This window comes from Mustela erminea, chromosome 7 (assembly GCF_009829155.1).
Source record: "Mustela erminea isolate mMusErm1 chromosome 7, mMusErm1.Pri, whole genome shotgun sequence".
NCBI lineage: Eukaryota > Metazoa > Chordata > Mammalia > Carnivora > Mustelidae > Mustela > Mustela erminea.
In genome coordinates, this window is record NC_045620.1 from 21,732,395 (window position 1) to 21,759,710 (window position 27,316).

The 27,316-nt window shown below is 39.6% G+C and overlaps 1 protein-coding gene across 4 annotated transcripts in view; it reads left to right on the top strand.

The window, feature by feature from the left end:
• RBL1 (RB transcriptional corepressor like 1) overlaps window positions 1-27,316 on the top strand; it is a 75,555-nt gene that overhangs the window by 19,161 nt on the left and 29,078 nt on the right. For 3 of the 4 annotated variants that reach the window (XM_032350721.1, XM_032350722.1, XM_032350723.1), the window contains 7 exons: window positions 2,302-2,488; window positions 3,931-4,097; window positions 10,330-10,442; window positions 10,636-10,739; window positions 21,130-21,267; window positions 22,977-23,141; window positions 26,278-26,410. In XM_032350721.1, coding sequence (XP_032206612.1) covers window positions 2,302-2,488; window positions 3,931-4,097; window positions 10,330-10,442; window positions 10,636-10,739; window positions 21,130-21,267; window positions 22,977-23,141; window positions 26,278-26,410 — 1,007 coding nt within the window. The other variant, XM_032350725.1, reaches the window with a different exon arrangement.

Here is a 27,316-nt window from a genome sequence, read left to right on the forward strand (position 1 = left end):
GCAGACTTCCTACTGACTGGGGAGCCCAACACAGGACTTGATCCCAGGACCCTGGGATCATGACCTAAGCCAAAAACAGATGCTTAATGACTGAGCCATCCAGGCACCCCTTAAATAAATATTTTTAAAAATCTACTGTGTAACTTAGTTTTATTCTAGCAGCTTAACATAATTCTCAGGGTATCTGACTTACTCAGAAGAGCATGCAACTCTTGGTCTTGGGCTTGTGAGTTCGAGTTGGGTGTAGAGATTACTTAGAAATAAAATCTTTAGACCCACAACTATATGGCCAAGTAATGTCTGACAAAACAGGAAAGAATATCCAATGAGGGTCACCTGGGTGGCTCAGTGGGTTGAGCCTCCGCCTTCAGCCCAGGTCATGATCCCAGGGTCCTGGGATCGAGCCCCACGTCGGGCTCTTTGTTCAGCGGGGAGCCTGCTTCCCCTCCTCTCTCTCTGCCTGCCTCTCTGCCTGCTTGTGATCTCTGTCTGTCAGATAAATAAATAAAATCTTAAAAAAAAAAAAAAAGAATATCCAATGAAATAAAGGCAGTCTCTTCAATAAATGGTGCTGGGAAAATTGGACAGCAACATGCAGAACAATCAAACTGGAGAGCTTCCTTGCGTCATACACAAAAACAAATTCAAAATGGATAAAAGACCTAAATGTGAGGTAGAAAACCCATCAAAATCCTAGAGGAGAACATTGGCAGCAACCTCTTTCACGTCAGCTGTAGCATCTTCTTACCAAACACATCACCGGAGGCAAGAGAAACAAAAGCAAAAATGAACTGTTGGAACTTCATCAAAATAAAAAGCGTCTGCACAACAAAGGAAACAATCAACAAAACTGTAAGGCAGCTTATAGGATGGGAGAAGATATTTGCAAAGTATATATCTGACAAGGGTTAGTATCCAAAATCTATAAAGAACTTATCAAACTCAACAGCCAAAAAGCAAGTAATCCAGTTAAGAAATGAGCAGAAGATGGGGCTTCTGAGTGGCTCACTGTGTTAAGCCTTTGCCTTTGCCTCAAGTCATGATCTCAGGGTCCTGGGATCGAGCCCCGCATCGGGCTCTCTGCTCAGTGGGGAGCCTGCTTACCTTCCTCTCTCTCTGCCTGCCTCTCTGCCCACTTGTAATCTCTGTCAAATAAATAAATAAATAATCTTAAAAAATTAAAAAATTAAAAAAAAAAAAAAGAAATGAGCAGAAGATATGAATAGACACTTTTCCAGAGAAGATGTCTAGATAGCTAGCAGACCCATGAAGAGATGCTCAACATCACTTATCAATAGGGAAATATAAATCAAAGCCATGATGAGGGGGCGCCTGGGTGGCTCAGTGGGTTAAAGCCTCTGCCTTCGGCTCAGGTCATGATCTCAGGGTCCTGGGGTCGAGCCCCACATTGGTCTCTCTGCTCAGCAGAGAGCCTGCTTTCTCCCTCTCTGCCTCCCTCTCTGCCTACTTGTGAACTCTGTCTGTCAAATAAATAAATCTTAAAAAAATTTTAAAAAAACAACCATGATGAGATACTACCTCACATCTCTCAGAATGGCTAAAATTAATAACACAGGAAACAAGTGTTGATGCAGAGAAAGGGAACCCTCTTGTGCTATTGATGGGAATTCAAACTAATGAAGTCACTCTAGAAAACAGTATGGAGTTTCCTCAAAAAGTTAAAAATAGAACTACCCTGCAGTCCTGCAGTTACACTACTAGATAATTAACCAAAGCATACAAAAATGCAGATTTGAAGGGGTACATGCACCCTGATGTTCATAGCAGCATGAACAATAATAGCCAAACTATGTAGAGAGCCCAAATGGCCATTGACTGATGAATGGATAAAGAAGACATGGTATATATAGACAATGGAATATTACTCAGATATCAAAAAGAATGAAATCTTGCCTTTTGCAATGACATGGATGGAGCTAATGTGTATTATCCTAAGTGAAACAAGTCAGGCAGAGAAGGACAAATACCCTGTGATTTCACTCATATGTATAATATAAGAAACAAAACAGATGAACATGGGGGTGGGGAGGGAAACCATGAGAGACGCTTAAGAGAACAAACTGAGAGGCAATGCAGGGAGGTGGGTGGGAGATGGCCTAGATGGGTGATGGGTATTAAGAAAGGCATGGATATGATGAGCCCTGGGTGTTGTATGTAAAGTGATGAATCACTGTATTCTCCTGAAACCAACATAGCGCTGTATGTTTAACTAGAATTAAAATAAAAATTTGGAAAATAAAAATAAAACAAAATCTTTTTTAAATAAATAATTCTTTTCAGCAAAGCCGTGAACAAGGAGTATGAAGAATATGTTTTAACTGTGGGTGATTTTGATGAGAGGATCTTTTTGGGAGCAGATGCAGAAGAAGAAATTGGAACTCCTCGAAAGTTCACTGGTGACACCCAATTAGGGAAACTGACAGCACAAGCTAATGTGGACTGTAATCTTCAACAACACTTTGAAAAAGTAATATAACTTAGCCTGGCCTCAGTCTTGAATGATCTTTTTCTCTCTGTGTGTGATTCTACTAACAACAGAAGCATCTTTCAAGTTAAATCTTGAGTTTCTTCTACTAATTTATATTTCCCATGAAAGCCTTAAAAGGTAATTTTTTAAACTATGGCATTTAGTATTTTTACCTCATTTCTTGATGTTTTTCATATTTTTAATATATTTTCCCAGAATGTCTGGACTTTTCAGTAGGGTATGTGTCTTTTTGACATAAAAAAGGATTTGTGTGGGGTGCCTGGGTGGCTCAGTCAGCTAAGCATCTGACTTCAACTCAGGTCATGATCTCAGGGGTCCTGGGATCAAGCCTTATGTTGGGCTCACTGCTCAACAGGGGGTCTGCTTTCTCTTTCCCTCTCCTTCTGCCTGCCCCCTACTGCCGCACACAAGCTCACTTGCTCTCAAATAAATAAAATCTTTTCTTAAAAGGATTTATGCTTTCTTATTCTTTCTTTGCATCACCTTAGCCACTGTTCTTTTACATTAAAATTTATTCTGTGCTTTTCCTGAACTTCAGCCATAGAATGCTGGACTTGATTATTAATAGTAAAGGCTTAATTCCATTTTTATATGTAAGATGGGAAGGGGTGTCCAGGTGGCCCAGTCCTTAAGCATCTGCCTTTGGCTCAGGTCATGATCCTGGGGTCCTGAGATTGAGTCCCGGGCAGGGAGTCACAGGGAAGCCTGCTTCTCCCTTTCCCTCCCCCAGCTTGTGTTCCCTCTCTCTGTGTCTTCCTCTCTATGTCAAATAAATAAAATCTTTTTACTAATTAATTAATTAATTAAAATAAAATAAAATGGGTTGGAGGATGAGGTCTAATGGAAAATTCACTGGTCTAGAAGGTAGAAAACGTAAGTCTCAGTCCAAGCTCTGCCATTAACCTTATGAGCTTAAACAATTTTTTAATCTTTTTTGCCTGTTTCATATATAAAGTGAAAATGTATATATTTCAAATTAATATTATGATAAAATGAGATTATAGGTAGTAGGTGCTTTGAAAAAGTGTTACTTAAATGTAAGAATGTTATTAGCGGGGCGCCTGGGTGGCTCAGTGGTTAAGCCGCTGCCTTCGGCTCAGGTCATGATCTCAGGGTCCTGGGATCGAGTCCCGCATCGGGCTCTCTGCTCAGCAGGGAGCCTGCTTCCTCCTCTCTCTCTCTCTCTGCCTGCCTCTCTGCCTACTTGTGATTTCTCTCTGTCAAATAAATAAATAAAATCTTTAAAAAAAAAAAAAAAGAATGTTATTAGCATAGTATTGGCAAAACTTCGATAGTAAACCAGAGGAGGGAGGAAAAAAGTCCTACTAAATATGAATAGAGAGGATAGTATATATACTGAATTAAACATATAATGAAGGCAAGGTAACTTTTTAATTTCACGGATTTTTCTTTTTTGACAGAAAACATCATTTGCACCTTCTACCCCACTGACAGGACGGCGGTATTTACGAGAAAAAGAAGCAGTAATTACTCCTGTTGCTTCAGCCACTCAAAGTGTGAGCCGGTTACAGAGTATTGTGGCTGGACTGAAAAATGCACCAAATGAACAACTTATAAATATTTTTGAGTAAGTGTAATAAAATTTTTCTAAATAAATTTTTTAAAGATTTTATTTATTTATTTGGAAGAAAGAGCACGAGCCAGAGAGAGGGACAGAGGGAAAGGGAGAAACAGACTCCCTGCCTAGCAGGGAGCCTGATGTGGGGCTTAATCCCAGGACCCTGAGATCATGACCTGAGCTGAAGGCAGACGCTTAACCAACTGAGCCACCCAAGCACCCCTCTAAATAAATTTTAATCACAAAATATGTTGACCAATTAGATGAAAGTACCTATTAAAAGTAGAGGGCGCCTGTGTAGCTCAGTTGGTTAAGCGAATGCTTTCAGCTCAGGTGAGCCCCACATTGGGCTCCCTGCTCTGCAGGGGAGCCTGCTTCTCCCTTGCTCCCCCTGCTCGTGCTCGCTCTCTCTCTCCCTGTCAAATAAAATCTTTTAAAAAATTAAATAGAGATATTATTTCATAATATAGACTTTAAAGGGTAAATACTTCTGAAGGATATTTAACCCTAATATTCCACTCTTATACCTACCCCTAAGTTATTGTTTTTCTTTTTACATTGACTTGAAATGGGTTCAGTCTAAATGTCCATCAATGAGGTGACTGATTACTTATTGATGGTGCAGCCATAAATGGAATTTTGTGCAATTGTTTAAGATAAAGAGGCATGTGTCCTAGCAAAGATGGTAGAATAAAGCTAAATCAGAGAACCTAATTTCCTAATACTTAGTGAAATAGAATTGAGGAAAGGAATGTGATTTCATGCTATAACTTTCCAAAATGATGGTCAAGAAAGGAATGGATGAGGGGCGCCTGGGTGGCTCAATGGGTTAAAGCCTCTGCCTTCAGCTCAGGTCATGATCTCAGGGTCCTGGGATCAAGCCCCGCATCGGGCTCTCTGCTCAGCAGGGAGCCTGCTTCCCCCTCTTTCTCTGCCTGCCTCTCTGCCTACTTGCGATCTCTGTCTGTCAAATAAATAAATAAAATCTCAAAAAAGAAAGAAAGAAAGAAAGGGATGGGGATGCCTGGGTGGCTCAGTTGGTTGGACGACTGCCTTCGGCTCAGGTCATGATCCCTGAATCGCAGGATCGAATCCCACATCGGGCTACCAGCTCCATGGGGAGTCTGCTTCTCCCTCTGACCTTCTCCTCGCTCATGCTTTCTCTCACTGTCTCTCTCTCTCAAATAAGTAAATAAAATCTTAAAAAAAGAAAGAAAGAAAGAAAGAAAGGGATGAATGATTCTGATATGCCCAACTCTAAGAAGCATTACTAGAGAAAGAGAGGGTATGTTGATAGATACTGAGTATGCTCATTAATACCCCAGATGTAAAGAGAAACATGAATGAGTAAACAAATTGAATAAGAAGTCATAGATCTCCCCAAATGAAAGCCCCTGTATTCCACCACTAAGATCACAGCAGAAATATGAAAAATTCCCGGGGCCTGTCATTTTTCTACTAATTTGAGGGGAAAGCCTAATCCTCATAGAACTAGAAGATATCCCTGACTAGATATAGCATAACCTGGAATAGGGATATTTAACTAAATCTTGGAAGAGTAAGCAAAGCCCTGGTCTTCTAATAAAAGCTAAATATAGCACTGGCTGAGCTCTCCTCTGCTCCCCAAACCTTAAGTCTATAGAAAAGTGGACAGAACAAGCCTAGCCTCAAACAAAGCTCAAAAGATAATCCCAGGGCTGCCTGGGTGGCTCAGTTGGTTAAGCGACTGCTTTCAGCATAGGTCTTGATCCTGGAGTTCTAGGATTGAGTCCTGCATTGGGCTCCCCGCTCAGCGGGGAGTCTGCTTCTCCTCTGCCCCTCCCACCTCTCATGCTCTCTCTCTCTCTCTCTCATTCTGTCTCTCAAATAAAATCTTTAAAAAAAAAAAAAGTTAATGCAAATTGCAAATAAGGTAATAAGACTTGTGAAGATGTTCCCTCATAGCATTTGAATAAATAGATCTGGACTGAACTGTTCATTTAAGCAGGAACAAGTTGAAAAGAAGTGTTAAGGCAACGATGCAAACATTTTATAGCAACAAGAAAAGGAAGAAAATACAGTATGCAAAACACAAAGAACCTAGAAACAAATGGGAACACATTCCATGTTCCTGGATGGGAAGATTTAATGTTGTTAAAATGTCCTTATTACCCAAAGCTATCTACAGAGTCCATGCAATCCCTCTCAAAATGCCAGTGGCATTTTTTACAAAAATGAAAAAAATTCCTGGGGTGCCTGGGTGGCTCAGGCTCTGCCTTCGGCTTAGGTCATGATCTCAGGGTCCTGGGACTGAGTCCCGCATCAGACTCTCTGCTTAGCAGGGAGCCTGCTTCCCCTTCTCTCTGCCTGCTTCTCTGCCTACTTGTGATATCTCTCTGTAACAAATAAAATCTTTTTATTTTTTTATTTTTTATTTTTTTTTTTAAAGATTTTATTTATTTATTTGACAGAGAGAAATCACAAGTAGTCGGAGAGGCAGGCAGAGAGAGAGAGGGAAGCAGGCTCCCTGCTGAGCAGAGAGCCCGATGCGGGACTCGATCCCAGGACCCTGAGATCATGACCTGAGCCAAAGGCAGCGGCTTAACCCACTGAGCCACCCAGGCGCCCAAATAAAATCTTTTTAAAAAATGAAAAAAATTCTTAAAATTGATAGGGAATTTCAAAGTACCGTTAATAGCCAAAACAAATTGAGAAAGAACAACAAAGCAGAAAACCTCACATTTCCTGATTTCAAAACATTACAAAGCTACCATAGTCAAAACAGTATAGGAGTGGCATAAAGACAGGCATGTAGGGGTACCTGGGTAACTCAGTCATTAAGTGTCTATCTTCAGTTCAGGTCATGAACCCAGGGTCCTGGGATCAAGCCCCGCATCGGGCTCCCTGCTCAGCTGTGTTTGAAGTCTGCTTCTCCCTCTCCCACTACCCCTGCTTGTATTCCCTCTCTCTCTGTCTCTTTCTCTGTGTCAAATAAATAAATAAAATCTTAAAAAAAAAAAAAAAAGAAGAAGAAGAAGAAGACAGGCATGTAGACCAATAGAACAGACTAGAGAATGCCAAAATAAATCTTCATGCATTTGGTGAAATGATCTTTGACTAGGGCGCCAAAACTACACTATAGCGAAAGGATAATCTCTTCAACAAATGGTGCTGGGGAAAGTGGATGTCTATACAAAAGAATAAAGATGAACTCTTATCTCACACCATATCCAAAAGTTAACTCAGAAAAGTTTGAAAACCTGAACACGAGACCTGGAACTCTACAACTAGAAAAGGCATAGAAGAAAAGCTTTATGACATTGAAATGGGCAATGATTTCTTGGATAGGACATGAAAAGTTCAGGTAACAAAAGTAAAAATAGACAAATGGGACTACATCGAACTTAAATACTTAAGTATAGCAAAGGAAAAAAAAGTAACCAGCCTGAGAGTAACAAATTAGAATGGTTGCCAGGGTTGAAAGTAAGAGAAATAAGTTGTTCAATGGGTATAGAGATGCGGTCCTAAAAGATGAAAAAGCTTTAGAGATCTGTTGTACAACAGTATGCATGTAGTGGAAAATACTATAATGTACTCTTAAAAATTAAGGTCAATTTTTGGGACGCTTGGGTGGCTCAGTTGGTTAAGCAGCTGCCTTCGGCTCAGGTCATGATCCCAGGGTCCTGGGATCGAGTCCCACATCGGGCTCCTTGCTCAGCAGGGAGTCTGCTTCTCCCTCTGCCTCTGCCTGCCATTCTGTCTGCCTGTGCTCTCTCTCTCCCCCTCTCTCTCTCTGATAAATAAATAAAATCTTTTTTTTTTTTTTAACACATTTTTATTTATTTATTTATTTGACAGAGAGAAATCACAAGTAGATGGAGAGGCAGGCAGAGAGAGAGAGAGGGAAGCAGGCTCCCTGCTGAGCAGAGAGCCCGATGCGGGACTCGATCCCAGGACCCTGAGATCATGACCTGAGCCGAAGGCAGCGGCTTAACCCACTGAGTCACCCAGGCGCCCCTACAATCCTTAAAAAAAAAAAAAAAATTAAGGTCAATTTGTTATGTGGTTTTTGTTGTTGTTGTTATTGTTATATGTTTTTTTAATACGTAATTCAAAAAAAAAACCTAAATAGAAGAAACATAACTCAAGAGGCACAGCTTGCATTAGAAGAAGTTGCTAAGAACATATTTTTGCCATATGTGCTCCCTGCCTCTGTCTATACATGACTCTGGTCTGTTTGAACATGGAGTTGGGAGTCCTTGAACCCTGCACTAATTATCTGGCCCTGGGCAAATCACTCTCTTTCTCTTAGTCTTGAATTTATTTGTCATTCCTTAATTAAGATTCTGTGTTTGAATGAATGACAGAAAGGTAACAGTTAATATAAAGGTAATGCCAAGTGACTTCCTTTTTAGTGCTTTATTTTGTAATTTGTTATTCTGTAGGGATTGATAAGAATTACATGCAGTTTATTGTTCCAGCACTATAAATATATACAGTTGACCCTTGAACAGCATGGGAGTTAAGGTCACTAACCCCCCACACAATTGAAAATCTGTATATAAACTTGCTTTTTTTTTTTTTTTGAGTAATCTCTCCACCCAACGTGGGGCTGGAACTCATGATTTCTCTCTCTAAAATAAATACATCTTTAAAAAAAAAAAGATTTTAAGTAATCTCAACACTTAATATGGGGCTCAAACTTACAACCCCAAAATCAAGAATCCCATCCTCTACCTACAGAGCCAGCCAGGCGCCCCGTATATAACTTTTGACTCCTCATAAAATCAACTAGTAACGTCCTACAATTGATCAGAAGAAGACTTACCAATAACATGAACAGTTGATAGACATGTTTTGTACATTACATGTATTAAATACTGTATTTTTAGAATAAAGTAAACTAGTGAAAGGAAATGTTATTAAGGAATCATAAAGGAGGGCGCCTGGGTGGCTTAGCTGTTAAGTGTCTGCCTTCAGCTCAGGTCATGATCCCGGGGTCCTGGGATCGAGCCCCACATTGGGCTCCCTGCTCAACGGGGACCCTCCTTCTCCATCTCCCATTACTTTTATTCCCTCTCTCGCTGTGTCTCTCTCTGTCAGATAAATAAAATCTTTTTTAAAAAATCATTAAGAAGAGAAAATGTGTTTATAATACTGCACTGTATTTACTGAAAAAAAACACTTATAAATGGACTTGCACAGTTCAAACCCATTTTGTTCAAGGGTCAACTATAACTATTTTATATATACATGAATACTGCCACATCATCTTTTTTTTTTTTAAGTAGGCTCCATGCAGAACTTAGAGTCCATTTGAGGGCTTGAACTCATAACTCTGAGATTGAAAGTCAGACACTTAACCAACTGAACCACCCAGGCACCCCTCTATTTTAAGAAAAATAGAGGGTTTGGGGCACCTGGGTGGCTCAGTGGGTTGAGCCTCTGCCTTTGGTTCTGGTCATGATCTCAGGGTCCTGGGATTGAGCCACATGTTGGGCTCTCTGCTCAGTGGGGAGCCTGCTCTCCGCCCTCCCCCCCCCTGCCTGCCTCTCTGCCTACTTGTGATCTCTGTCAAATAAATAAATAAAATCTTAAAAATATATAGAGAGAGAGGGTTTATTAAATTATAATTTATATCAATGGGATTCATCCTTTTAACTGTATAATTGTATGAGACTTGACAAATGCATGCAGTTATATAACCACAATAAAGACTTAAAATAATTCCATTAACCCTCAAAATTTATGCCCCTTTTAGTCAACCCCTGTGTCAATTCCACCTCTGACAACAACTGATATATTTTCTTCTTTTTTTTTTTTTTTTAAAGATTTTATTTATTTATTTGACAGAGATCACAAATAGGCAGAGAGGCAGGCAGAGAGAGAGGAGGAAGCAGGCTTCCTGCTGAGCAGAGAGCCCGACTCGGGACTCAATCCCAGGACCCTGAGATTATGACCTGAGCCGAAGGCAGCGGCTTAACCCACTGAGCCACCCAAGGCGCCACAACTGATATATTTTCTATTCCTACAATTTGCCTTTTCTAAAATGTTATATAAATAGAAACATAAAAGAGTTAATACTGACTCTGCTAATGTTGAATTTCCAAAACATTATGCCAAATGATTTGTTTAAAAGTTTTCAATTTATTTGAAATACACTGTGAATATATCAAGGCTTAAAACTCGGACCAGAATTGGAATAAATGTTGGTAGTCTGGCGTTTTTCTCCTGGTAATTAGTTTCCTCTTGTATTTCATAGATCTTGTATGCGTAATCCTATGGAAAACATTATGAAAATAGTGAAAGGAATAGGAGAGACTTTCTGCCAACACTATACTCAATCAACAGATGAACAGCCAGGATCACACATAGGTAAGGAGACAAAACTAAACTTGACGCAGCATTAAAAGTAGACAGACTGGCCTGATAAAAAGGTAGAAATTAAATTATTTTCCTTCCCAGCTATTATTAATGTATGAGATTTAAGTTTATATAAGTTTTGTTCTTTGGTCCTTAACAGCTACATTTCATTAACATGTATTTTCCTTTTTATTCCCCTCCTTAGACTTTGCTGTAAACAGACTAAAGCTTGCAGAAATTTTGTATTATAAAATATTAGAGACTGTAATGGTTCAGGAAACACGAAGACTTCATGGAATGGACATGTCAGTAAGTAAATCTACTCTTCCAGCCACTGGCAAGGTCTGAAAATTCCTGAGCCTGAAAGCAGTGTGTTGAGAGGCTGCATAGTGTGTCTTGGGAATCAGCAGTTAATAGCAAACTTAACCAGTATGATTAGCTAGTTGGCCTTAGTTGTCTTTTGCACATCCATAGCTAGCCACCTATGATACATCATCAGTATCATTTCCCTTCAGGTCCTTTTTTTGTCCTTCAATCCCAGCTAGCTAATAATGAGATGTACCCCCCCAACTGTTAACCCAATGATAACTAAGATATTTGCTTATACCTCCTAGGGATTTTGGCGGAATAAAATGCTTGTTAAAAAATTGCTCTGTTGGGGGGCGCCTGGGTGGCTCAGTGGGTTAAGCCGCTGCCTTTGGCTCAGGTCATGATCTCAGGGTCCTGGGATCGAGTCCCGCATCGGGCCCTCTGCTCAGCAGGGAGCCTGCTTCCCCCTCTGTCTCTGCCTACTCGTGATCTCTCTCTCTGTCAAATAAAATAAATAAAATCTTTAAAAAAAAAAAAAAAAGATTTTATTTTTTAAGTAATCTCTACACCAAATGTGGGGCTCAAACTCAAAACCCTAAGATCAAGAGTCACCAACCGAGTCAGGCAGGTGCCCCAGCATTCACTTTTTTAAAAAAATTCCTTTATATAGCTATTGGAGGGCGCCTGGGTGGCTCAGTGGGTTAACCCGCTGCCTTCGGCTCAGGTCATGATCTCAGGGTCCTGGGATCAAGTCCCGCATCGGGCTCTCTGCTCAGCAGGGAGCCTGCTTCCCTTTCTCTCTCTGCCTGCCTCTCTGTCTACTTGTGATCTCTCTCTATCAAATAAATAAATAAAATCTTAAAAAATAAAAAAAAAACCTTATATATAGCTATTGGAGAGAGTGGCCAGAGTTATCAAATGTTCCAAGAAAAGCAATTTTTTTATTTTTTAGAGAGAGTGAAAGAGTGCAAGAAGGGAGGGGTGAAAGGAAGAAAGAGAATCCCAAGCAGGCTCCATGCTCAGCATGGAGCCTGATGCAGGTCTTGATCTCACAACCCTGAGATCATGACATGAACTAAAATCAAAAGTCTGACACTTAACTGACTGAGCCACATAGGCACTCCACAGAGCAATTTTTTTTTTAAGATTTTATTTATTTGACAGACAGAGATAACAATTAGGCAGAGAGGCAGGCAGAGAGAGAGAAAGGGAAGCAGACTCCCTGCTGAGCAGAGAGGCCCGATGCGGGGCTCGATCCCAGGACCCTGGGATCATGATCTGAGCCGAAGGCAGAGGCTTTAACCCACTGAGCCACCCAGGCGCCCCCAACAGAGCAATTTTTTTTTTTTTAAAGATTTTATTTATTTATTTGTCAGAGATAGAGGGAGAGAGAGCGAGTGAGCACAGGCAGACAGAGAGGCAGGCATAGGCAGAGGGAGAAGCAGGCTCCCTGCCGAGCAAGGAGCCCAATATGGGACTCGATCCCAGGACACTGAGATCATGACCTGAGCCGAAGGCAGCGGCCTAATCCACTGAGCCACCCAGGCGCCCAAAAAATAAAATCTTTATAAATAAATAGTCAAAGCTGTTGGAGTGCCTGGCTGGCTCAGTTGGTAGAGTATGTGACTCTTGATCTTGGGGTCATGAGTTCAAGCCTGCTGGGTGTAGAGCTTACTATAAATAAGCAAATGCATGTATATACATATATATATATACATATATATATATATGTACATACATACAGTTTATAAAAACTCAAAGCTCTTATATGATCTTTCAGTTTCCTCCTCTTCCTTGTCACTGTTGGAGTCCTCTCACTTTGCATTCCAATAGGAACAGGCTGATATCAAGGGGTGCTTCACAACTAATGTAATAAAATTTCTCTTCTCTTTTCTTTCTGGAAATTTTCCTCTCTCTTCTGAGTTAGTCACCCTTTTTCCTGGATTCCATGGCTTTCTCTTTTATGATTTATCCTAATATATGTGTTTTGGTTTTTTAAAAAGATGTTATTTATTTATTTGACAGTGAGAACAGGAACACAAGCAGGGGGAGTGGGAGAGGGTATGCAGGCTTCCCATGAGCCAGAGAGCCCTATGTGGAGCTCAATCTCAGTACCCTAGGATCATGACCTGAGCTGAAGGCAAATGCTTAACAACTGATCCACTCAGGCCCCTCATCCTAATATTTGACAAAGCATATGCTTCCGTAACTTTCTGAAAAAGAAGTAAATTTTCAACTTTTTATTTTGAAATAATTACCTTTGAGGTTTCTTTTTTTTTTTTTTAAAGATTTTTTATTTATTTATTTGACAGACAGAGATCACAAGTAGGCAGAGAGGCAGGCAGAGAGAGAGAGAGAGAGGGAAGCAGGCTCCCTGCGGAGCAGAGAGCCCGATGCGGGGCTCGATCCCAGATCCCTGAGATCATAACGCGAGCCGAAGACAGCGGCTTAAGCCACTGAGCCACCCAGGCGCCCCGAGGTGAGTTTCTTGTAGGCAGTATATAACTGAGTCACATTTTTTAATCTACTCTCTTAGTTTCTTTAAAGAAAATTATAAAAGTAATACAGAGATCAGGTGTCCCCAGTGGCTGCATTTTACATGGTGTAATATCAAAACCAGGAAATGAACATTGGAATAATATCTGCCTTCCTGTTTATCATTGCATCCTTGTAGGTTAATTCAGTTGCCCCCAAAATCAAGATTCTCAGTTGTTCTGTTATCACAATGATCTCCCTCATGCTACCTTTTGAAGTCACACTTACTCCACTCACATTTCCTGTGAGTTCAGTTCTTTTAAATTTGTTGAGGTTTATCTTATGAACCCCAGTGTGTATTCTGCTGTTGTTGGGTGGAGTGTTCTCTAAATGTCAGTTCTTTTTTGTTGGTTGATGGTAGTGTTGACCTCTGTATTCTTACTGATTTTCTGTCTAGTTTTATCAAGTGTTGAGAGAACAGTATTGAAGTCTCCAAATGTTATGGTAGATTTATCTGTTTCTCCTTTCAGTTCTTTTTTCTTAAGATTTTAAGTAATAGTTCCACCCAGTGTAGGGCTCAAACTCACAACCCCAAGATCAAGATTTGCATGCTTTACTGACAAAGTCAGCCAGGGCCCCCTCTCCTTTCAGTTCTATTAGATTTTTTAAAATCCATGTATTTTGAAGCTCTGCTGTTTGCTACATACACATTAAGGATTGCTATGTCTTCTTGGTAATTGATCCTTTATCATGAGGTAATGTCCTTTCTGAAGCTGATAACTCTTTTTGTTTTTATTTTTAAGATTTTATTTATTTGACAGAGAGCGACACAGTGAGAGAGGGAACACAAACAGAGGGAGTGGGAGAAGGAGAAGCAGGCTCTCCGTCCTACAGGGAGCATACAGGGCTCACTCAGAACCCTCGGATCAGGACTTGAGCCAAAGGCAGACGCTTAACAATTGAACCACCCAGGCACCCCTATTACAAAGTCTGTCATTTTTTTACATATAGCCACTCCTGCTTTCTTTTGATTAATGTTTGCATGGTCTTTTTCCATACTTTTATTTTTAACCTACATGTATCATTACCTTTGAGGTGAGTTTCTTGTAGGCAGTATATAACTGAGTCACATTTTTTAATCTACTCTCTTAGTTTCTTTAAATCGTTAAATTTAGACAACTTTAATTATTATATATTAGGGTATAAGTCTGCCATTTTATTTCTTGTTTTCTGATTGTTCTTTTCGCTCCCCCCTCCCCACTTTCCTGTTGATTACTTGAACATTATTTAGTAAGCTTTGTGCCCAAAATGGTTATTGAACTCAAGTCCCTGAGATCAAGAGTCACATGGGGGCACCTGGGTGATTAAATTGGTTGGGTAGCTGCCTTTGGCTCAGATCATGATCTTGGAGTCCCAGGATTGAGTCCCACATAGGGCTCCCAGCTTAGCAGGGAGTCTGCTTCTCCATCTGACCCTCTCCCCTCTCATGCTCTCTCCCACTCTCTGTCAAATAAATAAATAAAATCTTTTTTTAAAAAAGTCACACAGTCTACAAACTGAGCCAACCTGGTGCCCTTACTTGAACATTTTTTAGAGTCTATAGATTTGTTTAGTGGTTGCTCTAGGTATTACATTATATATGCATAACTTCACAGTCCATTTTGTAGTTCAATAAAATGTGGAAGCCTTAAGTCCCTTTATTAAAAGTCTGCATAATGGGAGCACCTGGATGGTGCAGTTGCTTAAACATCCAGCTCTTGCGGGGTGCCTGGGTGGCTCAGTGGTTTAAAGCCTCTGCTTTCAGCTCCGGTCACGGTCCCAGCGTCCTGGGATCGAGCCCCACATTGGGCTCTCTGCTCCAAGGGGAGCCTGCTTCCTCCTCTCTCTGCCTGCCTCTCTGCCTGCTTGTGATCTCTGTCTGTCAAATAAATAAATAAAATTTAAAAAATCAATTAAAAAAAAAAATCCAGCTCTTGGTTTCAGCTCAGGTTGTGATCTCAGGGTCATGAGATTGAAACCCATGTTGGGCTCTGCGCTCAGTACAGACTCTCTGCTTAAACTCTCCCTCTACCACTCCCCCACCTCTAAAAATAAGTAAATAAATCTTTAAACACTCTGCATAGATTCACACTTGATTGATGTTTGTTTGTATAGAATTTTAGACTGATAGTCATTTTGCTTTATGATCTTGAAGGCATTACTTCATTATCTTCTACATTCCAGTGTTGCTAATTAGAAATCCAATGGCATTCTAATTTTTACTACTGCTATGTGATCTGTTTTTATCTTCTGGAATCTTAGTAGTATCTTCCTTTTATGTCTTATGTTCTAAAATTTACAATAAAGTCTTATCGTGGTCTTTTCATTCATGTGTTGAGCATTCCTACAAAGGTGCCGTGTTAGTCCAGAAATTTATGTCTTGCAGTTCTGGATCATTTTATTGCATTATTTCTTAGATAACATATTGCCAACTGTTTTATCTTTCTGGAGCTGTTACTACTCAGTTGAGGAACTTTGTGGATGGACCCTTTTCTCTTATTTTCCATTTCTTTATTCTACTTCTAAAGATATTTACTCAACTTTTCGTCCTCCAGTTCTAATGAATTTTTTTTATTTTTGGTGTATTCTTATTTCTAAGATCTCTTTCTTGTTCCATGAGGTTAAATTTAGATTTCTTTGATGTCTTATGTTGAATGTGTTGTCCCTTTCTTCTGAGTTTTTTTGGCTTTATTTATTTACTTATTTATTTAATAATTTTTAAAAAATTTTAAGTAGGCTTCATACCTCAGAGAGCTCGAACTCACAACTTTGAAATCAAGAATCACTTGCTTTATCTACTGAGCCAGCCAAGAGCCCCTTTGGGATTTTTTTTTTTTTTTAAGATTTTATTTATTTATTTGACAGTCAGAGATCACAAGTAGGCAGAGAGGCAGGCAGAGAGAGAGAGGAGGGGAAGCTGGCTCCTTGCTGAGCAGAGAGCCTGATGCGGGGCTCGATCCCAGGACCCTGAGATCATGACCTGAGCCGAAGGCAGAGGCTTAACCCACTGAGCCACCCAGGCGCCCCTAAATAAATAAAATCTTAAAAAAAAAAAAAAAAAACTGGAAACGGTAGTTACTTAAGCAAAGAGGAATTCAATAGTGGTGAGCTAGGAACAAGGAAATTTACTTTTTACTCTGTATCTTTGATATGTTTTGAACTTTGTACTTATTCCAAAGAATAACCTAATAAATAAATGTATGCTATAAAATAAAGGAAACAGACTGTCATGTATGTATGCTATGATACTTAAGATATTTTTTAGTACGTGTTTTTATTGATTAGCTGTTAATTTTAAAAATGCACCTAAGAACTTCTAGGCATTTTGTCATTTCAGAAATGATTTTTCTCCATATATTTGATTTTGAAAAATAAGATGAAGGAGTAGAGAAACATGACTTAATTTCCATATACAATCACAATGTCATTGCTATGGCCCTAAAGTTTGAAATGCAACAGGCAAAAGCAAAAATCCATGTAGTTAGACCATTTTAGATGTTAACTGAATTTGTGACTAAAGTAACAAACCAAAGGCTAATTTCTTCAGTATATAAGTTTCTATGAATCAACATGAAAAAGGCTAACAAACATCCTCAAAATGAGGAAAGGATTTGCATACTTAGAAAAGGAAATAACATAGCATTTAAGACAGGAAAAGGTGCTCAACCTTTCTAAAAAGAAAAAAAAAGCAAACTTAACCACTGAAAAAAACATTTTTTAACCTCTTCAGTTGTCAAAAATCCTAAAGTTTGAAAATGCTTCAGTGACTCCTCATTTCAGAATGAAGCCAAACTCTTTGTCATGGCCTACCAGTCACTGGGAATTTGGGTCTGGTCCTTTATTTAACTTCTTTTCCTTCTGCCTTTATTTGCTTTTTCATCCTCCCCTAGTCATCCTGGCCTTCTGGTGCTTCCTGGAATACCCTAGGCGACCCTATGCATTATGACTTTTGAAATGCCTATTTCCGTTGCCAATAATAATCTTTCCCCAGGTCTGCAGAGTTAACTTCCTTACTTCCTTCAAGTCTGCTCAAATATCACCCCCAATGAAACCCAGAAGCACTACACTCCTGATTCCTTAGACCCTGATCATTCTTTCCAGAACATATTCCAGCTTCTAACATACTATATGATTTTATGTTTATTTATACTATGTATTATTATGCATTACATTATTTTTGTTCTCTGCTAGAAATATAAACCCCACTAGAGAAGGGATTTTGGGTTATTTCATTCACTGATGTGTTGTAATCATGTAGAACACTGCCTGAATCCAATAAATATTTGTAGAGTTAACGTCACATTGTGCTGGCAAGGTGGTAGGGAGAAAAGCATGCCCTTACATCTCTGGGGGATAAAACTGTTATTACCTCCATAAAAGTCATTTGGCAGTATTTTAATTTGAAATGACAAGTGACATATCCTTCAACCTGGCAATTGCACTTTTAGAATTTTCTTCTGAAGACACATTTGACCTTGTGTGAAATACACATATATCTGTAGTTACTGTAGCACTTTTTATGCCAAAGATTGGAAATTATCTAAGTGTCCATTATTATAACAAGTAAAATGAAATCCTGGGCAGGAATAAAGAATGAGAAAACTCTTTTTGGAGTAATATAGAAAAATCTCAAAGATATTAATGTGCAAAGTGTAGAAAATGCAAGGGATATAGAATACTATAATTTGTGAAAAAAGGGAAGAGAATATACATATTTTCTCATAAATGCATAATTTTACCTTGGAGATCTAAGAAACTGGTAGCATGATACCTTCAGGGAGGTGAAGTGGATGGCTGGGAATATATATATATTTTTAAAGATTTTATTTATTTGACAGAGAGAGATCACAAGTAGGCAGAGAGGCAAGCAGAGAGAGAGAGAGAGAGAGGAGGAAGCAGGCTCCCTTCTGAGCAGAGAGCCCAATGTGGGACTCGATCCCAGGAACCTGAGATCATGACCTGACCTGAAGGCAGAGTCTTAACCCACTGAGCCACCCAGGTGCCCCTGGCTGGGAATATTTTATAACTTCTGAACTTTGAAAACATATGTATTACAATTTTATTTTTAAAATTTTCGTAAAGATTTTATTTATTTATTTGACAGAGAGAGATCACAAGGAGGCAGAGAGAGAGGAAGGGAAGCAGGCCCCCTGCTGAGCAGAGAGCCAGATTCCGGGCTCGATGTGGGGCTCTATTCCAGGACGCTGGGATTAGGACCTGAGCTGAAGGCAGAGGCTTTAACCCACTGAGCCACCCAGGCGCCCCTGGGATTTTATTTTTAAGTAATCTCTACACCTACCATGGAACTCACTTACAACCCCAGAATCAAGAGTTGCATGCTTCACCAACTCAGCCAGCCAGGTGCTCTTTTTCTGTTTTTGTTTTTGTTTTTTAAAGGTTTTATTTATTTATTTGACAGAGATCACAAGGAGGCAGAGAGACAGGCAGAGAGAGAGGAGGAAGCAGGCTCCCTGCTGAGCAGAGAGCCCGATGCGGGGCTCGATCCCAGGACCCCGGGATCATGACCTGAGCCGAAGGCAGAGGCTTTAACCCACTGAGCCACCCAGGCGCCCCTCTTTTTCTGTTTTAATCTTTGTCTTTCAATTGGAGGATTTCCTCATACGTTGGCTTATTCTTGGATATCCACATGTATTTGAATAAAAATGAAACGTTAATAAACCCTTATGGTCACTGAGCAGTTTGCTTCAAAGCTTTGTATGTAAGAATGAGAATGTAAGTCCAGCAGTCTCATGTGACCATGTAGTATTAGGGATCTTCAACTCTTGGTGTCTTTTTTAAGATTTTATTTATTTATTATAGTGAGAGCGAGCACGAGCAGGGTGAGGGGTATAGGGAGAAGCAGACTCCCTGCTGTGCAGGGAGCCCTATATGGGGCTCAATCCCAGGACACCGGGATCATGACCTGAGCTGAAGACAGACATTTAACTGACTAAGCCACCCAGACACCCAACTGTTGGTATTCTTTTTTTTTTTTTTTTTAAGTTTTTTTTTTTTTTTTTTAAGTTTTTTTTTTTTTTTTTGACAGAGAGAAATCACAAATAGATGGAGAGGCAGGTAGAGAGAGAGAGAGAGAGGGAAGCAGGCTCCCTGCTGAGCAGAGAGCCCCATGCGGGACTCGATCCCAGGACTCTGAGATCATGACCTGAGCCGAAGGCAGTGGCTTAACCCACTGAGCCACCCAGGCGCCCCACTGTTGGTGTTCTTAATGTTCTGAAATATTTCTGTTTCGGTAGAGAAGTATCTGCTCATCTCTTACCTGAACATTGGTATTGTGGAGTAGAGCAAAGAAGGGAAGCTTGGTCTCACAATGCAGTATGCAGACTTTCACATAAAACCAGTCTCTTCTATGCCTGGTGTTCTCAAGCTCCACGTCTCCCTAATTCAGAATGGGGCTTGAGTGGGGACTTGAGTTCTAACTACAACAAACTTTCAAATCATCCATTCACATTAGCCCCTGCCTAATCTCTACTTTCCATTCTATCTGTACCCTCTGTTGCTGTGTTTTACCTAGGTTGTATGGCACAAATTCATTAATTCTAAGTGTCTCTCTTGAGGCCCTTGTTTGACCATCCTACTTTCTACTAGGTAATTTGTCATGTACTCTAGTTTGTAGTTACAGCTGACTTCTAGTTTTATCCAAGGTAGTTTCTGTTTCTTATTCTTTTTGCTGATTTGGCATGGTACTTGAGGAAGGATGGTGACAGACACTTTTTTAAATAAAAATTTATGTTAAATCTTTCCCCTCCTTTTTTAAGGATTTATTTATTTACATTTAGAGTGTGCCCATGTGTGGGAAGTCGGGGGAGGGGCTGCAGTTTGAAGGAGGAAGGGCAGTGGGAGAGAGAGAATTTCAAGCACACCCCCACTGAGCGTGGAGCCCAACTCAGGACTTGATCTCAGGACTCTGAGATCATGACCTGAGCCGAAGCTGAGAGTAGGATACTTAACCTACTGAGCCACCAAGGCCCCAGCTTATGTTAAATCTTAAACTCAGTGGTAAGCAGGACTTTTATTTTATTTTATTTTAAGATTTATTTATTTATTTATTTGACAGACAAAGATCACAAGTAGGCAGAGAGGCAGGCAGGGAGAGGAGGAAGCAGGTTCCCTGCTGAGCAGAGAGCCTGATGCAGGGCTTGATCCCAGGACCCTGGGATCATGACCTGAGCTAAAGGCAGAGGCTTTATCCCCAGGTGCCCCAGGACTTTTATCTTCTTAATAAAATACTTCTCTGAACTTTTAAAAAGTCTTAGCTGTGACATTATACCTTTGATTTTATTGTTTTGATTTACAAATTTTTATGTTGGGGTGCCTGGGTGGCTCAGTGGGTTAAAAGCTCTGCCTTCGGCTCAGGTCATGATCCCAAGGTCCTGGGATCAAACCCCGAGTCGGGCTCTCTGCTCCGCAGGGAGCCTGCTTCCTCCTCTCTCTCTGCCTGCCTCTCTGCCTACTTGTGATCTCTTGTCTGTCAAGTAAATAAATAAAATCATTAAAAAAAAATTTTTTTTATGTTGATGAAACAGTTGTCCTAAAACTGGTATTTAAACAAATGGAACCAAAGGGGGAAAAAAAATTGAACTAATCCTGATGCTTCCACTTGATGGGAATATTGACTGTTTTATTACTTCAAAGCAGACTGTTGTGTATGCCTCATTTAAATATAAGATCTACCATTGAGCAAGATTATATTTTTTAAGAAAACTCTATCAGTTTGAGAACTCCTGTTTTTATCTTTGATAATCTGGTATAATATAATGTACAGAGATTATTTTATCTTGTTTCTATAGTCATCTTTATAGAATGGCAAAGGCTGAAATTGCTGAGAAATACTAAACTGTTTTTTCTGTTCTCCAAGGTTCTTTTAGAGCAGGATATATTTCATCGTTCCTTGATGGCCTGTTGTTTGGAAATTGTGCTCTTTGCCTATAGCTCACCTCGTACTTTCCCCTGGATTATTGAAGTTCTCAATTTACGACCATTTTATTTTTATAAGGTGAGATGAGAGCTACAGTAACACTTAATGTTACCTAGTGTCCTAATTTAAGACTGGTGCCACTATTATTCTTATTGGTATGATTTAGTTAATATTTTGTCATCTGTGCTACTTTCAAAGTATTGATAGGAAGGTTAGTTTGAAGAGTTAAATTTTTATACCTAAGATATGCCTAAAGTTATGGAAAATGCAGATCATTGGAAAGCTTACCCATTTGAATTGCTGACTGAGTGGGGTTTAAATATTTTTTTAGTGACTTAAGGAAAATTGCTTCTGTATATTTGCTTCAATGTTGATGCGTATTTTCACATTTTTCTTTTCTTTTCTTTTCACATTTTTCTTTTAAGGTAATTTTATTTAGGACGATGTTGTTTTTGACCTTATCTGATAGCAACTCATTTTTATTTGTAACATGCATTTTTTTTTAAAGATTTATTTATTTATTTGACAGAGCGATAGAGAGAGCACAAGTAGGCAGAGCAGCAGGTAGAGGGAGAGGGAGAAGCAGGCTCTCCATTGAGCAGGGAACCCAGTGCGGTGCTTGATCCCAGAACCCTGGGATCATGACCTGAGCAGAAGGCAACGCTTAAGCAACTGAGCCACCCAGGCGCCCCTGTAACATACTTTTTTCATTCAAAAAGTTAAATGCCTGGCGCCTGGGTGGCTCAGTGGATTGGGCCTCTGGCTTTGGTTCAGGTCATGATTTCATATCCTGGGATCGAGTCCCGCATCAGGCTCTTTGCTCTGCAGGGAGCCTGTCTCTTCCTCTCTCTCTCTGTGCCTGCCTGTTTGCCTACTTGTGATCTCTCTGTCAAATGAATAAATTCTTAAAAAAAAAAAGTTAAATGCATTTGCTTTTTAACCACATAAATAATACATTCTCCTTGAAGAAAAACAAGAAGATATATAAACATAAATATTAAAACCATACATTATAATCCTAATTATAAATAATAATCACTTAATACTTTTTTTTTTTTTTAAGTATCATTTGATAGAGACACAGCGAGAAGGGAAATACAAGCAGAGGGAGTAGGAGAGGGAGAAGCAGGCTCTCCACTGAGCAGGGAGCCCGATGCGGGGCTCAATCCCAGGTCCTGGGATCATGACCTGAGCTGAAGGCAGACACTTAATGACTGAGCCACGCAGGCACCCCTCACTCAACGCTTTTGTGTATATACTTACAGAGTTTCTTCTAGGATTTACTCTTATTAAAATGGACTTATATAAGCATTTTAATATGTTATTTTAAATAGTTTATTTAAGTTACATGTTATATATAAATATGTAATATAAATATGTAATATATAATATAAATATGTTATATATGTTATTTTTAATACGTTATTCATTCTGTTCTTTGAGCTATTGGGAAAAATAGTCTGAGAATGAGCAGTAAATTCAAAATAGCATAGGAAGTGGAACCCAAGACCTGAGTTCTACCACTACTGAGCTGTTGACCAGTTTCTACCAATAATTGCCTTATTTTTCCATGTACACAAAAAGCATAAGAAGCAGAAATGTATGTGAAAGTATTTTGAAGAACTTCAGAACTCCTTTGTAAATTAAAAGACATTAATAAGCCATTGAATCATGGTTCAATGGTATCATTGGTTCTGTGTCATCATAAGACCAAAGCTAGTCATACATGCAAGCCCAGTATACTAATGACTGAGACTATATTACCTTTTCAATTTTCTCTTTACCAGGTTATTGAGGTGGTGATCCGCTCAGAGGAGGGACTCTCCAGGGATATGGTGAAACACCTGAACAGCATAGAAGAACAGATATTAGAGAGTTTAGCATGGAGTCATGACTCTGCACTGTGGGAGGCTCTCCAGGCTTCAGCAAACAAGGTTCCTACCTGTGAAGAAGTGAGTCAGGGCAAGAGTGATAATCAGAGTCAGGGCAAGGGTGATAATCATTTAAAAAATAACAGCTGTAAAAAAAATAAATAAATAAAATAACAACCGTATTGAGATATAAATCACATACCATACAATTCATCCATTTAAAGTATACAATTTAGGGGCCTCTGCCTGGCATAGCCGGTAGAGCATGAAGCTCTTGTTCTTGGGGTAGTGAGTTTGGGCCCTACGTTGGGTGTGGACATTACTTCAAAACAAAACAAAAAAACCCAAACAAGGTGTGCTTGGGTAGCTCAGTCAGTTAGGTGTCCAACTCTTGATTTCAGCCCACATCATGATCTCAGTGTCCTGCTCAGTGGGGAGTCTGCTGGAGATTCTTTCTCTCTCCACCCATTTGCATGCAGCCTCTCTCCGAAAAAATAAATAATTTTAAAAACATACAATTTAGTGTTTAGTACATGCATATATAGGTGCAGCCATCACCTCAACAAGTAACTGTACCTATTAGCTGTCACTTTCTTATCCCCCTTCCTCTCCCTAGTCCTAAGCAACCAGTGATCTACTTTCCATCTTTATTGATTTGTCTATTCTGGACATTTCATATATGTGGAATCATATAATATGTGTCCTTTGTGACTGGCTTCTTTCACTTAGCATAATGTTTTCAAGATTCATCCATGTTATAGGATATATTAGCACTTCATTTCTTTTTGTGGCTTAATATTCCATTGCATGGATATATCATTTCATTCCTCCGTTTATTAACCAATAGACATTTGGGTTGTTTCAGCCTTTGGCTTCTGTGAATAATGGTGCTGTGAACATTCATGCACAAGTTTTGTATGGACATAGGTTCTTATTTGTGGGGGGTATATATCTAAGAATGGAATTACTGGGTCATGTAATAACTCTGTTTAACTCCAGTTTGGGGGAACTGTCAGACTCTTCTCAAAGTGGCTGCACCATTTAACATTTCCACCATCAGTGTATGAAGATTCCAATTTCTTCATATTTTCTCTAACACTTAACTTTATTTTTCCCCCTAATTTTCCCCCCTTATCTTTGTTATTCTAGCCATTAGTAGGCATGAAGTAATAGCTCATTGTGATTTCTATTTACATTTCCCTGATGGCTAATGATGCTCAGTGTCTTTTCTTTGGAGTAATAGCTATCCAAATCCATTGCCTTTTTTTTTTTTTTTAAGATTTTATTTATTTATTTGACAGAGAGAGAGCTCACAAGTAGGCAGAGAGGCAGGCAGAGAGAGAGGAGGAAGCAGGTTCACTGCAGAGCAGAGAACCCGATGCAGGGCTCGATCCCAGGACCCTGGGATCATGACCTGAGCCGAAGGCAGAGGCTTTAACCCACTGAGCTACCCAGGTGCCCCCCATTGCCTATTTTTTAATTGGGTTATTTTTATTACTGAATTATAGAGGAGTCCTTTATGTATTGTAAATACAACTACAACTTTTAACTTTGATGATGCCCTATATTTTTTCTTTTATTGTTGGTACTTTTGAAATCTTATCCAAGAAGCCCATTAATCTTATCATTTTTAGCTTTTGGAATTTCTGTCTAAAAAACATTTTGGGGGGCACCTGGGTGGCTCAGTGGGTTAAGCCTCTGCCTTCAGCTCAGGTCGTGATCTCAGGGTCCTGGGATCAAGTCCCACATCGGGCTCTCTGCTCCGCAGGGAGGCTGCTTCCTCCTCTCTCTCTCTCTCTCTGTCTCTCTCTCTGCTTGCCTCTCTGCCCACTTGTGATCTCTCTCTGTCAAATAAATAAAATCTTAAAAAAAAAACAATTTTTTTTTGGTTAGTAGTAGTTAAAATTGAAAAAAATCAGAAGTCACGAATACAAGTGGTACATTTCAGTTTAATGTTAGGTAAGAAATTGAGTTTTTTCCCCTTTACCTCTCCGTTGCTTTTTTTTTTTTTTTTTTTTTTTTTTGACAGAGATCACAAGTAGGCAGAGAGGTGGGCAGAGAGAGAGAGAGAGAGAGAAGCAGGCTCCCTACTGAGCAGAGAACCCGACGCAGGGCTCGATCTCAGGACCCTGAGATTGTGATCTGTTTAACCCACTGAGCCACCCAGGCGCCCCTGTGTTGCTCTTTTGTAACTGTCTTTTCATCCTTATTTGCTTTTCTGTGTCTTCTTATACTGCATGAAACCTGAGAATTTTTCTCTAATTCCAAACTACTGGAAGGACTATCCAAGAGCAGAAAGAACTAAAAAGGAGATGATTTTTATTTTTTAAGATTTTATTTATTTATTTGACAGAGACACAGCAAGAGAAGGAACACAAGCAGAGGGAGTGGGAGAGGGAGAAAACAGGCCTCCCACTGAGCAGGGGACCCCACATGGGGCTTGATCCCAGGATACTGGGATCATGACCCAAGCCAAAGGCAGAGGCTTAACAACTGAGCCACCCAAGCACCCCAAGAAGATGATTTCTTGAAATCTCTCTCCCGTGCATCTTTGGACTTTTGTAGCAAATTGGGATTAACTGGGCAATCTTCAGTATTCATCAATATCTTCATTGTAGAATCCCTTGGGAAAGTGAAAAAAAAAATCTCTCTGAACTTGAAGAAAGAGGATTTGGGTTGAAGCCCTTACTCTGTTATTTAATAGTAGTGCGTCCTTGGGCAAATTTCCTATTTTGAGCCTGTTCTTTTTTTTTTTTTTTTTTTAATTTATTTGAGAAAGAGTGACAGAGAGAGAGAAAAAAAGAGCATGAGCATGGGGGTTGCGGAGGGAGACACAGACTCACCGCTGAGCAGGAGTCTGATGCCAGATGTGGTTCTGGGACTCTGGGATCATGATCTGAGCTGAAGGCAGTCACTAAACCAACTGAGCCACCCAGGCACCCAAGCCTCTATTTTCTTATCCTTAAGTGGAAATAGTACCTACCTAATCAGTTTGCTTCTAGAAGTAGTCAATAAACTTCAGTAGATCAATTATAAGATTGAAATATATTTAACAGCATTAACTATTGAGCACTTAGTGCAAGTTGTTCTATTTTGTGAACAAGAAAGAGAAGAAATAAAACATTTAAAGTAGTTAAAAAGACTTTTTTCTCATTTTCCGTGGTTTTCATTAGTGGGTATATCAATATGTAAAGCAGAAGGTTTTTGTTTTTCACAGGTTATATTCCCAAATAACTTTGAAACAGGAAATGGGGGAAATGTACAGGGACATCTTCCCATGATGCCTATGTCTCCTCTAATACATCCAAGAGTCAAAGAAGTTCGGATTGACAGTGGGAGTCTTCGAAGGGGTAGGTTCTACATGGGGAAAACAGTGAACAAAATAACAAAGATAATTTTCTCCGAGAAGATATCAAGTCTTGCTCATATATTATTATGAAATCTAATTTCTTCATCAGGATTTTTTTTTCTTCATCAGGATTTAAAAGGGAGCTTATAAAAAGAATTAAATCGGTCAGGTCACGATCCCAGGGTCCTGGGATCAAGCCCCGCATTGGGCTCCTTACTCAGTAGGGAGCCTGCTTCTCCTTCTCCCTCTCCCTCTGCCTGCTGCTCCCCCTGCTTGGGTGCTCTTGCTCTCTCTCTCTCATATAAGTAAATAAAATCTTCAAAAAAAAAAAATTTAAGGGGCACCTGGGTGGCTCAGTCAGTTGAACATCTGAGTCTTGGTTTCAGCTCAAGTCATGATCTGGGGTCCTGAGATAAAGCCCCACATCAGGCTCCACGCTCAGCATAGAATCTGCTTGTCCCTCTCCCTCTGCTCCTCCAGCCATTCATACCCTCACTCTCTAATAAATAAATGAATAATATAAATGAATAAATAAATGAAAACTTTAAAAAATAATTTTTTTAATGAAAAAATAAGAAGGGACTTCTGCCAACACCCTTTTGTGGCCCATTGTATAGTTTCTTATACCAAAGTAATAAGATTTTTACTCTTTTTTTTTTTTTTTTTTTTTTTTTTTTTTTTTAAAAGAAAGAGAGAGAGTGGGGAGGGCATTGGAGGGGCAGGGGAAGAGGGAGAGAGAGAACCTCAGGCAGCACAGAGCAGGATCTGGGGCTCTATCTCACAGCCCTGTTTCTCTGATTTTTAATTTCTATATTTTAAATTGCCATGTTAATTGTGGAAAGAGTATTTTAGCCTTTTAATAAACACATAACTTTTCTTTTTCTGGGATTTTATTTGTGTAAGGGGG